This window comes from Hyla sarda, chromosome 1 (assembly GCF_029499605.1).
Source record: "Hyla sarda isolate aHylSar1 chromosome 1, aHylSar1.hap1, whole genome shotgun sequence".
Taxonomy (NCBI): domain Eukaryota; kingdom Metazoa; phylum Chordata; class Amphibia; order Anura; family Hylidae; genus Hyla; species Hyla sarda.
This window is the reverse complement of record NC_079189.1, coordinates 242486042-242499842: the sequence shown is the minus strand read 5'-3', so window position 1 is coordinate 242499842 and position 13801 is coordinate 242486042. Positions and strand designations below refer to the sequence as shown.

The window sequence follows — 13801 nt, the reverse complement described above, 5'->3', positions numbered from 1 at the left end:
ATCTTTTGCAGGTGTTTAGAGTTAGTTGATTCAGAGGATTAGGTTAAAAGCTCGTTTAGAGCACCTTTTCATGATATGCTAAATTTTTTGAGATAGGAATTTTGGGTTTTCATGAGCTGTATGCCGAAAGCATCAGTATTAAGACAATAAAAGACCTCAAATATTTCAGTTGGTGTGCAATGAATCTAATATATTAAAGTTTAATTTTTATCATTACGGAAAATAATGAACTTTAGCACAATATGCTAATTTTTTTGAGAAGAACCTGTATGAAGTGAAACCAAGGTTGAGATAGTTCCCAATATATTCCACAAATTGCAAAAACCATGACTCACTCCCCTTCCAAATCATCAGCAGCTTGTCTATAAACCGACCTATCCAATAGATCTCAAAAAAGTTATTGAAGTTAAAATATACTGTTTTTCCCAATAAAACATTTTTTCAAATGAAGGAGAATATTTAGCCCCCATGGAAGCTTGCTTCCCTGGTCTGGAGAGAGAGAAAGGAGGGGGAAAAAAAATCCACTTTATGGTACATAGGTGATAAGTTTTTGTTCATTAAATTTGCACTCACAGCAGTGTATGGATGTGGAGTCCCTCACTGATGAGTGTGACAAGCTATGAGATTTCCTGCAGCAAGTAAGATAAGTGCGAATGTACACTTAGGGTATGTTCACACATACAGGATCGGGTGCAGAATTTGTAACGGCCGATTAGAAGCTGTGCTCAGTCCTTTAGTTTACATTGAAATGGGGGCGTGGCCTGGCAGCCGTGGTGTATGGTCGCACACTGAGTGAGCTCCGCTCCCGAGCCCAGCATAGCCACTGTTAAAGCAACTCTGCCATCCTAAAAAAAGACACCCTCCGGACCTTTACAGCTCCCTGACATGCCTACCAGGAGGAGAAAGCAAGGGAGAGCTGACTTGCTGAAGAAATTCAGCTTTACTCCCCGCTCCGCAGCAAGGCAAGATGGCGCCGGCGCTGTGCTTTCACCGCGATCTCCCACCCCTCACAAAGAATGCACCTTCCATCTCTCCTCGGCTGAGGAGATTTTCCTCTGATCCAGCGCTGCATCATGAGTCCTCTCCACGATCCCGGGACTCCTCTCCACACGGCAGGCAGCAGCACACAGGCAGAGGGGACCCCCTTAGACGGAAGCAGCAGCTGCTCCAAAGGTGAGCCCTCTACCGCAGCTACTAGGCCCCATCTTGCCACTCCAGGGGCGCGCTCTGCTGATTCATCCCCTACCAGCTACCGTGAGGCTACAGCTCTAAGGAGCCTTCACAACCCCAGCATTGATACAAGGGATGACCCCTTTTCAGCTATACAAGTCAAGAATCAGACCCTCACGGACACATCTATGAGAGACATGCTATCTATATTGTGCAAAACCTTTTTGGCAGACATGTACAAACTGGTTAAACCTATGCAGACTGCCATTGATTCATTAGGTGACCTCATAGACCATGTGGAGACGAAGTTTGGTGAATTTGCCAATTCACACAATTTAATAGACTCATAATACCATGGAAGAGGACATTCTTGCGCTTAAATCTAAAGTGGTGGACCTCGAAGATAGGAGCCGCCACAGTAACAAAATTGAGAGGGGTCCCTGAAAAGGTCGCTCCTGCTGATATTCCTACCTATGTCCGTACATTGCTACAAACAGCTCTTCCAGATTGCTCCCCTCAAGAGCTTGAAGTGGACAGGGCCCAAACATCTGGAAGACACCATACCACGTGTCATCTTAGCCCTTGTTCACTTCTACACTGTCAAAGAGCGCCTCATGGAAACTGCCAAAAAAAAAAAAAAAAAACACGTCTTCCTGCGCCATTTCACCATGTATCAGTGTATGCCGACTTAGCAGCTACACTTCAATCTAGACGTGCCTTGACATCTGTGTCAGCGGCTCTGCACTCAGCGAAAATAGCCTATAGATGGTGATTCCCTGTACGCCTACTTATCAGGAAGGATGACTATGCAAATCATACATTCCCTTGAGGAGGGACTGGAACATTTCTCCTGCTCTTGACCCCAAGCCTCAACGTGCTATGGGTCAGGCTCCAATAGCCAAAGATTGGTCCACTGCATGACGGTTCTGAGAATGGTTGCTTTCTTTATTTCTCTTTTGACAGGTTTAACCATGGGCTCCGGTGTTGTGTCCAATACCCATGGCTTCAGCGTGGACTCTAACCCCCACACACCCTTGGACGACCCCTCTGGTTGAGGGTCATCCTAGTTCTAAGCATATTCAGATGATTTATGTTTCTTGTTTTATTATGTTTTTTGGTTCATGTAGCTTTATCACATCACCTGTATCTTTGGTGCTAGGTACTCTCCTGAGGGACGGGCACACGCTGGCTGGGAGGTGTGTTCCGTCCAGATGTTTACAGATTAAGCATGTCAAATATTTTGATTTCTAATTATGTATTATGGTAGTGAAACTCGCTAGATGCCCCTCAAACGATCTCCTCTGTGGAGGGAGGCGCGGAAACTGGGTTGCGCCATTTTTTTGCGCTCAGGAAACGCATCTGCTCTCCAGAGATGCTCACAAAATACATCATCCTTCCTATTCTAACATTTTCCATTCCCACTACAGTTCAAAGGCCAGAGGTGTTATGGTAGCAGTGAAAAATACCATCGCCTTCACTCTCCAGGAACTCGTATCAGACGACCAGGGGAGGTATGTAATCTTACATTGTACCATTAATGCTGCACGTCTCACCATTGTGGCCTTGTACGCACCTAATAGGGGACAGCTTTGTTGCTTTAAAAAAAAAAAAAAATTTACTTAACCTAGCTTGCAAACCTAATTGGGGCCCCTTGCTAATATGTGGTGACTACAATGTTGTGACAAACCCGTCTATTGATTCTTCCTCACTTACTCGTCATTCTGCTTTTCTATCTACTTCACTTTGGGAGGAGGACCTTTATGACAAATGGCAAGTGCAGCATGGCACAGAGAATAGACTTTCCTATCGTGTGTTCACAACATGTACTCTCGTCTTGACATGTTTATAGTGGACAGGCAGTTACTTTCAAAAAAATACAACCACCAGAGAGACCATCACCTGGTCTGATCATGCGGCCATTACCCTACACTTGCAGGATGAAATATCCTCCCCAACATGTTACTCATGGCGCAGCAATCCATACATCTGGTCCAACCCCCAAACAGCAACCCCCTGAAACATGATATATCCAAATATTTTAGGCACAATAAAGATTCAGTCTCAGATCCTATGACCATATGGAATTGCCATAAGGCGGTTGCCCGTGGTAGCTGCATTTTTTATTTTTTATTTTTTTAAACAAAAAGGAAAAAAAATAATAAATAAAAATGCTTGACTCCACATTGTCTCAAGTTTTTTCTGCTGAGCTCCCTAACCAACAAACCCCGTCTGCAGAGTCAGCGTTGGCGGTATCCACACTTAGAAGGGATCTGAGATGCTTATAATTGCCATCTTATGATAAAGCATACTGTAAATTGCAAGCCCAGTACAACTCACAAAATGATAAGGCAGGCAAACTTTTAGCTCGAAGATAAAAAAAAAAAAAAAAAAAATAGCAATCATGTATTCCATATTTGGTACATCCGGTCACTGGTGACAAACTTTATACCCCCAAAGAAATAGCAAATGGTTTTAAAGTTTTTTACCATGCCCTGTATAATATAGAATAAAAAACAGTCCCTACTCCACCCGATTTGACCACATCCATTTCTGCATACTTAGACAGATTATCCCTCCCCTTCACCATCCCAGTTACAACTACTAAATACCCCCATCTCTGTAGAGAAGGTTTCCCAGGTCATTCGCTCCCTACCTAAGGATAAAGCCTCTGGCCCAGACGGGTTCATTAATTCAGATTATAAATCTTTCAGTGACATATTATCCCCTTTCCTTAGAGATTTCTGTAAAGGAAAATCTAGAGTCCACCATAACAACCCTCCCTAAGCCTGGTAAGCCAAACAATGTCCCACAAAATTTTCGCCCCATTTCCCTATTAAACAAGGACATTAAGATATTTGCCAAATTATTAGCGACAAATAGCGGGGGGTTGTCCCATATGGATCAATCCGGCTTTCTAGCCAGCCGGCAGGCGTCGGATAACACGAGACGTTTGTTGAACATCTTTTCAAACCTAGAACATACACGCACCCTGGCACTGATAATGGCATTGGACGCCGAGAAGGCGTTCGATCCCCTAAGGTGGTCGTATGCCTTCTCGGTATTATCCAGGTTGGGTTTCACAGGCCCTTTTTATTCTGCCTTGCACCCACTATACACACAGCCATCAGCTAGAGTTATGGCCAATGGGGCCATGTCGGAATCTTTCGACATATCCAATGGTTATAGACAGGGTTGCCCTCGGTCCCCTCTCATTTACATTCTTGCAATTGAATCCTTGGCATATGCTATAAGGTCCAACCCTCTTATATCTGGGGTTGTTCTTTGAGATAACACTCATACATTATACGCTGATGATGTTATCCTATCATTGACTAATCCGAGCATATCACTCCCAGCAGTACTAGAAGCCATCTCTTCTTTCGGTAACCTCTCCTAGTAGCACTAAACACAAGCACTCCCCATAAACCTTTCCCCATCCCTTCTACTTTCCTTGAAACATACTTACCAATTTGATTGGCAGCCCTGCTCTTTGCAGTATTTGGGGATTAGATTGGCATTCCCTCAAAAAAAAAAAATTATACTCAGAAAATTACAAACCTTTGCTCACAACAATTGAGAATGACATGGCAAATCTCAACAGGCGGATACCTAGTGGGTGGGTAGGATCGCTACCTTTAAGATGTTCCTCCTCCCAAAGTATCTATATCTATTTAGAACTCTCCCACCCTCTTTCTTCCTTAAAGCTCAAACTCATCTTTCCACCTTCATATGGGCGGGTAAGAAATAGAGACTGAAAGCGAGCATATTGTGCAAGGCCAAGGGAGCTGGAAGTCACGGAGCTCCAGACATCAAGGGATATTACATTAATGTTGCACACCTACACCACACGTGACTTACTGTAGTTTACATTGAAATCTGCAGCAGAAAATCCTGTGCATTAAGTCTGCGTACGTACCCTTAAAGATATATATATATATATTTATTTATTATATAGCAGCCTGAGAAATCTCTCCATTCTGGTCAGCCATCAAATCTTCATTTTACTGTATTACTTATGTACAACAGAGGGTAAAGCTACATTTCAAACCAGAGACCTACTCATTGGAGGCAACCTTAGAGCCAAGATGCCAACATCGGCTTAGTATCACTCCTTGGTGTAATATCCTTGGTACACAGGTGAGCACTAAGTCAATCAATCAGCACTTACCGACAGTGGTTGGACAACCAACTACAACTTTGGAAATCGCATGTAGACTCAAGATGTCATTCCCTGCAGTCATGATCGAACAACATACAACGAAAAACCTCCAGGATCAAAATAAGCACTGGAGTCTTCAGGTATGTATGTTTGTTTATGTACCCATTAATGCATTTTTGTTCAAATTCTAGCAATCAAGCCTTACAAATGGTGCATTTTAGGTCATTACTTTACATCCAGGAGTAAGTTCTAAATACAGAAGAGGATTCCATATGTCCTGCATGTAGGTTCCACAGTTTTAGAAACTACAGATGAAAAATACAAACCACCCCGTTTGTTTTGCATTATTGAAGGAGGTATTTCCATCAGAGAACAAGGAATCTGGGCCCCTTCCAGGTCAGCTTGCAGATGATGGGGTGGTCAGGAAGCTGAGCCAGCTGTTTTATACAATGCGTGTAACTCCCGTTGACTTTAATGGGAAGTGCATAAACAGTGTAGCACTGAGTTACACTACTTCCACAACTCAAGATTACACAAATTGTTAAATATAAAAAATAAAAAAAAACAGTACACAATATCTCCTGTGTGTTTTGTAAAAAAAAAAAAACACACTATAGTAAAGTGATTCTACAGTTCTAACCACCCGCCTTTGTTGCCAAATTCAAACACCTCTTAAACAAGGGATCTATCAGATGGTGATATTGTTTATTACAGAAGTCTAGCATGGACAAAAAAAAGGGGGGGGGGGAAGGGAAAGAAGGAGGAAAACCTCGCGCTATTCTGCAAAAGCAGCAATGTCCCAGTTAGATATGCAACAGGAAGGTACTTGTCAGGTCAGTCCGGGAATCTACAGAACAAGCATACAACCAACATGGGCAATGTTTGTTTAATTAAAACTATAAAGATCACTACAAAAGTACAAACTGACAGCAATTTAAGGAAAGTATCTGTTTTCACATCAGGATTTTGTCGAGTGTACACATTCTAATTCAAATATGATCACTTGTACCCATAGACTAGAATTGGTAAAATGACGTCTCACGGCGCACACTCTTAACCACATATTACTCTATGTAAATGTAACGCAAGTTATAAAATAGAAAGAATTTGTCACTTATGACATGAGGGACAATCAAGAGGTCTAAACTAAGGTCGAGCACTTTGGATTACCAATACAAGACAGACTAAGTTAGAATGTTGGCATATGTTGCAACTGCATAAGATGTGGGTCCTGGCTACTCCTAGCAACCGGGGCCCACTGGGTATGAAGCACACTTCATAAAGCAGGACTAGTGTGTACATGCATGTCCAGTGTCCAAGAAACTATAATGGATGACAAAAATGGTGTATAAAAAGCACTTTATTAGAGCAGTATTTTACTGCAAAAGGATTGTTTGTTGATTCATCCCTGGATTAAAATACTTAGGGTAGGGTAACATGCCATTTTGCTGCATATTTTCTGCAGCTGATTTTGCTCTCCATTGACCTCAATGGGAAGGAAAATACAAAGCAGCAAATACCCTAACCGTAACCTTAACCTGTTGGGGACCACAGGCATATGGATACGCCCTTGCATCCTAGTACTTCAGGACCAAGGGAGTTCCTGTACGCCCGTGGGAATTTCAATCCTCGCTAGCCGGACGGGAATCAGAACGGGATGCCTGCTGAAACGTTTATTGGCTGAACGTTTATTTCTCACGCTCTGCCCGCCCCTGAATGTTGGGGCAGAGCAGGGGAAGATGGCAGTGAGGTGTGGGCAATGAATGCGGCGGGGGACCGCCGATGCCGGTTACCTGGGCTCACGCAGGGACCGAGGATCAGGGACCGGCGGCGTAGGCAAGTACAGAAATACCCCATATGTGGGCATAAAATACTCTGCGGATGCACAACAAGGCTCAGGAGTGAGCGCACTATGTACATTTGAGGCCTAAACTGGTGATTTGCACAGGGGTGGCTGCTGGTTACAAACACAAAATACCAACATGTGACCTCATTTTGTAAATCACACCCCTCATGGAATGTAATAAGGGGTATAGTGAGCCTTAACACCCCACAGGTTACAGATTTTTGAAACCGGGAAAATTAAAAATGTAATTTTTCATTTGCACAGCCCACTGTTACAAAGTTCTGTCAAATGCCAGTGGGGTGAAAATACTCACTGCACCCCTTATTACATTCCTTGAGGGGTTTAGTTTTCCAAATAGTATGCCATGTGGGGTTTTTGCTGTTCTGGCACCATGGGGGCTTCCTAAATGTGACATGCCCCCCCAAAAACCATTTCAGCAAAATTTGTTCTCAAATCCTATTGTCGCTCCTTCCCTTCTGAGCCCTCTAGTGCACCCACAGATCACTTCACATACACATGAGGTATTTCCTTACTCAAGAGGAATTTGGTTACATATTTTGGGGGGGGGGGCGGACTTTCTCCTTTTACCCCTTGTAAAAATAAAAATAAATATGGGTCTACAAGAACATGTTAGTGTTAAAAAAAAAAAATTAAGATTTTGAATTTTTGCCTCCCCTTTGTTTCTATTCCTGTGAAACACCTAAAGTGTTAACTTTTTTTATAACTTTTTTTATTAAAGAATTTTTCTTTAAAACATATTTGAGAAGAAAATAAGAGTACATAGAATCATAAACAGAGTCATTACATAGTGTTAACACTTTCTGAATACGTTGAGGGGTGCAGTTTTCAAAATGGGGTATTTCTAACAAAGACCCTAAAATTCACTTCAAAATTTAACTCGTCCCTGAAAAATTCAGATTTTGAAAATTGAAAAAAATAAAATAAAAAAAGTCCTCTAAGGTCTTTAAAAAGTAACATGTCAACATGAAGTAGACACTATATGTGAATCAATATAACATTTGGTATTTCTATTTTCCTTACAAGCAGAGAGCTTCAGCTTAAGTTATAAAAATGCAAAGTTTTCAAGTTTTTCATGAAATTTTGGCATTTGTCACCAAGAAATGATGCAAGTATCAACAAGAATTTACCACTAACAAATTAGAATGTGTCACGAAAAAAAACAATATCGGAATCAAATTCATTAGTACAAGCATCCCAGAGTTATTAATGCTTAAAGTGACGGATCAGAAATGCAAAAAATGCTCTGGTCCTTAGGGTCAAAATGGGCTTGGTCTCCAAGGGGTACTCATGTTTGTTTTTTATTTATTTTTATTTTTTAAATCAACTGGTGCAGATTTGTAAATGACTTCTATTAAAAAAATAAATAAATACATCTTAATCCTTCCAGTACTTATTAGCTGCTGAATACTACAGAGGAAGTTATTTACAAATGTTTAACATTCTGGCACGAGTAAAAAAAAAAAAAAAAAAAAAAAAAATGTTTTTCACCGGAGTACCCCTTTAAGGCTACGTTTCCACTTGGCAGTTTTCTGTAGAATTGCCACTACAGTTTGAGCCAAAACTAAGAGTGGATTTGAAAAGGAATGAGAAATGTGCAGTGTTAAATGCAGCTTTACTAGTAGAAAATGTTTGAATGCTCTATGCATCTCTATCAGTGTTCATGTATCTCCAGCTCTCCCATAGAGACTATATAAAGGGGGGGGGGGGCTGCAGTCTATATAAAACAAGCGGGCCACGGAAAAATTATCAAACGTTTACCGGTCCGCGTGGATAAAAAGGTTGGGGAGCACTGGACTAAATGACAACAGTCAGGGACATACCAGCGGCAGTGTTCTAGTATATAAGGCAATATGCCCCAGTAAACTTCCCCGCAGATAAAACCTTTACAATGACCCAGTAGCACATAATAGGAATAATTAAATATAACACCAGCATTTGAGGTTTGATATCTCACAGGTCCTGATGAAGTCCTTTACTAAGGTATTGTCAGAATGATGGGAAGTGGTTGGAGGCATTACACACTTTGAAGAGATTCTGAAGGTTTACGAGCTGTTTCCTAATCGGTACACCAGTGTGACAATTTTAATGCCACGTCTCCTTCCTCTTGTTGTATAAGTGATCAGATAACTGATTTCAAAGTTGTCACATGCCCCTTTCTTACAAAACCACATTTCCACTTCTGCTTCTTCTGACGTTACATATTATGACTTCACAGTAATATGTAACAGGTTGGTTAGGGTTTAAAGTAGAGGTCTAACCATCATGTTCAAGGTGACAAAGCTAAGCTACTGTACTTATTGACCACTAGAACAGGGGTTGTGAGCCTGAATCAAGTGGTGGTCACATGTACCCTGCTGCTCCATTCATTGTCTATGGGACAGAGTTAGACTACACTCAAAATGCGTTTCAGCTGTTTTTACACCATTTTAAAAGGCACAAGAGATTTCAACTAGTGATTTCCTTCAGGCCACCTTCCACTAGTGTATAGCCTATCTAAAATGAATGGTGCCTGCTGCTGTCTGCCACAGTATCCTATTCTTAGCAGGATGCTGACGGATACCTGTGGAAGACAGCCAAAACGCAGTGTGAACCTAGCCATAACCAAGTACAAAACTCTTCTATCGCCATCAGTCCCGAAGACCTTAAAGGGGTACTCCGCCCTTAGACATCTTATCCCCTATCCAAAGGCTGAGTCCATCTCGACCACGGAAGATAGTGACGTCTCGACTCTGCCCCCGTGTGACGTTACACTCCGCCCCTCAATGCAAGTCTATGGGAGGGGCGTGACAGCTGTCACGCCCCCTCCAATAGACTTGCATTGAGGGGCGGAGTGTGACGTCACGATCGTCAGTACCCGCGGTCGAGATGGACTCCGCCTGAGGACCTCCAGCTGTTCCGGAAGCCTCTAAAGATGGGTGCCACATGGTAGATCCCAGGGGCCCCAGCAGCGAGACCCCAGCGATCTGACATCTTATCCCCTATCCTTTGGATAGGGGATAAGATGTCTAGGGGTGGAAAACCCCTTTAAAAGGGGTTATCCAGGACTAGAAAAATCACAACGGATTTCTTCCAAACACAGCACCACATCAGTCTTCAGGTTGTGTGTGGTATTGCACCTTTGTTCCACTGAAGTGAATACCAAACATTGATCAATTTAATTTGTGCTCCTTTTAACAATTTTCAATAACCGACAAAAATGTAAATGATGTACACCTAACATATGATTAAATAATATATCTGATATGATTTTAGGCCTTCCATGCAGCCTTAAAGGGGGTACACCGCCCCTACACATCTTATCAGATGTCTGATTGTGGGGGTCCCACCGCTGGGGACCCCCGCGATCTAGGCTGCTGCACCCCAGACATCCAGATTCCTGGCGATGTGGGGCAGAGAATCATGACGTCACAATCACGCCCTGCTCGTGACATCCATGACCCCGACCCCCTCAATGCAAGTCTATGGGAAGGGGCATGATGTTAGTCATGCCCGCTCCCTTAGACTTGCATTGGGGGGCTTGGCCATGACGTCACGAGCCTCTGGCGGTGCACCCAATTCTCTAAACGAACGCCGGGTGCAGCAAGAAGATCGCGGGGGTCCCCCTCGATCAGACATCTTATCCCCTACTATAAATGGAGCAGGGAGTAGTGAATGTGTACCACCGCCCCATAGGAGCTGTCGAATGTAGCCAGTGGTTGTACCACGCAATATTCAGAAGCTCCATAAATAAAGTGGAGGTGCACAATCACAACTCACCACTTAATTCATAACAGAGACCCAGTTCTGACCTCTCTTAGGGTGCATTCACACCACGTTTTGTACATACGGGTGCCGGATCAGCCCGTGACTCCATTTACTTAAATGATCTGACCGGAGTCAAACGGTGACTGCGGTCGGCTCAGTTTTGACCCGTATGTGGTTTTAGACTGGACCTAAAACTGTAGTATACTACGGTTTTAGGTCCGGTTGATCATCATTTAAGTAAATGGAGTCAGGCTGATCCGGCCGGGGTACGGGAGCGCCCGGTTTGCCCCTCCCCGCACCAGATCCAGCACCCGCATGTACAAAACGTGGTGTGAATGCAGCCTTAACCTGGGGATACCCAATAAGTCCTTTTAACTTGGAATACCTCTTTAAAGTAGGCAGCATACTTGGATAAGGATTATCTGTCAGAATGTATCTCCATAGTCCCTTCCAGTGTCAAGATCCCAGGTCCTATTTATCATCAGCCCATAGCCTGCTTACATCCAAATACCCCATTTAACTGATGGAGGATATTGGGTGGACTTACCTGGGCTCTTATGGTATATTACCATAATATACCTAAACACTGGAAAGGACTATGAAATAAGGGCCCATTCACACTATGTATTTTCTAAGTGGAATTACACCTGGAAAAATTCAGTGCGATAGCCGCTCCCTGTTCCCAATGGGATTCTGCTGCACCAGTCACACTATGGAATGTCTGCTGCAGAAACTCCAGACCCCAAAATCCACCCCGAAATGCATTGCAGTGTATGGAGACTATTTCCCAGTGCTCCTAGCACCAGCTTGTTTTGCCGGTCCCCAATCAGGACATAGGGGAGAAGGCGCTCATGTGCAGGGAATCCAATTATCCCACAGGGAGGAGGAGGACAGCCACTTACCAAAGTTGGTTGTGTTACATACACAACAATGGGAATAGGTTCTGTCTGCAGCCGTCCTGTCAGGATGCTGGATCAATAGTTTACTTGTTGTGCTCCTCTGGTTCCGATCAGCACAGGGTGATCCAGTCTTCCTCTGAAGTCCTTCTCTATTTGGACTTATATATATTCTTGGCATTATGGGGACCCCCCAGACCTAGCTAAAGCCATGGTTTCTGATGACAGGTCCCCTTTAAGGACAGCATTGATACTGATGTACACCGGCTAGGACATTCTACACTTGCTTTTGGACCCCAATTTCTACCCAGTCACACTGCTTTACATCAGGCTGGATTATTGCTCAACTTCCTTCCATAGCGAGTGATGTCCCCAGACCTACCGATTAGATGCCAGGATTTCCTGCGTCCATACGACCGAATGCCAGCTTGCCCATCCGATTCATAGCCGACCAGAGGCGTACAGATTCCATCGGCTACCTGGCCGATCAGCAGGAGGACCCCGGCGTAGAACGAGCTAAAGCCCAGCACCGAGTGAAAGTAGAGTAAGAAGTATGTGAACCACATGGAGGCGCACAGGTCGTTCAGGTAGTGGCCGGTGGCATAGCTCAGCTTCTGGCACAGGTGCAGGGGGGCTGCCCGGTCCGCCATCCTGTCAGCTGCAATAAGGACCGTCAGGGACTACGCTACAGCATGTGGTGGGAGATACCACAACTCCGGCCCCTGCACTCACTATATATATACACTGGGATCCGCTACTGCCGCCTCCCGCCGACCATGTCCAGCTGCTTTACTACACTGCGCGGCGTCAGATTCCGGGTTGTAATTCCTCTACCTGACCCGCCATCCAGTCAGTGGTAACACGGCCCTGTGCCTGGGAGATTGGCAGTTTATGTACCAATGTGGAGCGCTGGAGGCGGAGCCTGGTTACCGCTTAGCCCCGCCCATCATCCTAACGTGTGACTCTCCCGGTTAACCCATTCCTGGACAGAGGCTAGTCGCTGCCTGCGGTTGTCTGGTATCAGACACACATTTGTCTCTCTTATGTGTGCTCCATGATGGTGCCTCCCACCCCTCCCCCAAAAAATAGTGTGTATTACCACAGGCATTTTTTTTTTCTTGTGCCATTTTTCCTCTGCATTTTTGTCATTGCAAGTCATGTGATTCTCTCATCATGTGACTCAACGATATTTAACCACTTGATACAATACACCTTTCCACAGAAGTCATTAAAGGAGAACTCCAGCTAAAACTAACGTCACACAGGATAGGAGGGGATAAGTAGCTGATCCTGCTGTAACTACCAGGAGCAGAGAAACCTCCACTCCAGGTGGTTTAACCCTTCACATGCCTCCGTCAAATCATGGCTGCTGTATGTGAAGAGTGAAGCTTACCTAGCAGTCCTGACAATCCTTGGCCCTCCTATCCTCTGCTCCAGGTCCATGGCAGCCAGCTGGGGGTCTAAAGACTTTGTTGTCTGTGTACCCAGCTGTGCAGCATGGCCTGGTACATTGCCCATTAGCATTATGCTGGTATACTAGTGTAGTGTATTATACTAGCACCTGCTCTTTGCTGTCAGTCTTTTTGTGGGACTAGTAAAAAGTAAAAAAAAAAAAAAATATATATATATATATATATATATATATATATATATATATATATATAAATTAAAAAAATTAAATCAAAATAAAAAAACCTAATCCCTTTTATACATAAAAGATAATGAAAAAAAAGACACATATATGGTTTAACCACAACCCAAACAATAAAATGATTTAAGTATTTATCACACAAGTTAAACCGTAAAAGTAAGAAAACATGATTAGTGTATTATTTTCTTAATCCTGCTCCCATAAAATGAAAAAGGAAGCAATCAAATCATATGTATTCCAAAATGGTACCGAGAAAAACTATACGTTCCATCAGGTGAAAAATGAAAAAGGATGGATCTTATAAAATGGAGACA

The 13801-nt window shown here is 43.4% G+C and overlaps 1 protein-coding gene across 3 annotated transcripts in view; it reads right to left on the bottom strand.

The window, feature by feature from the left end:
- MFSD12 (major facilitator superfamily domain containing 12) overlaps positions 1-12906 on the bottom strand; it is a 153888-nt gene extending 140982 nt beyond the window's left edge. For 2 of the 3 annotated variants that reach the window (XM_056569647.1, XM_056569638.1), the window contains exon 1: positions 12219-12906. In XM_056569647.1, the coding sequence (XP_056425622.1) occupies positions 12219-12486 (268 nt within the window). In that variant the 5' untranslated portion in view covers positions 12487-12906. The remainder of the gene's footprint in view (positions 1-12218) is intronic. The other variant, XM_056569631.1, reaches the window with a different exon arrangement.
- Positions 12907-13801: the final 895 nt, after the last annotated feature.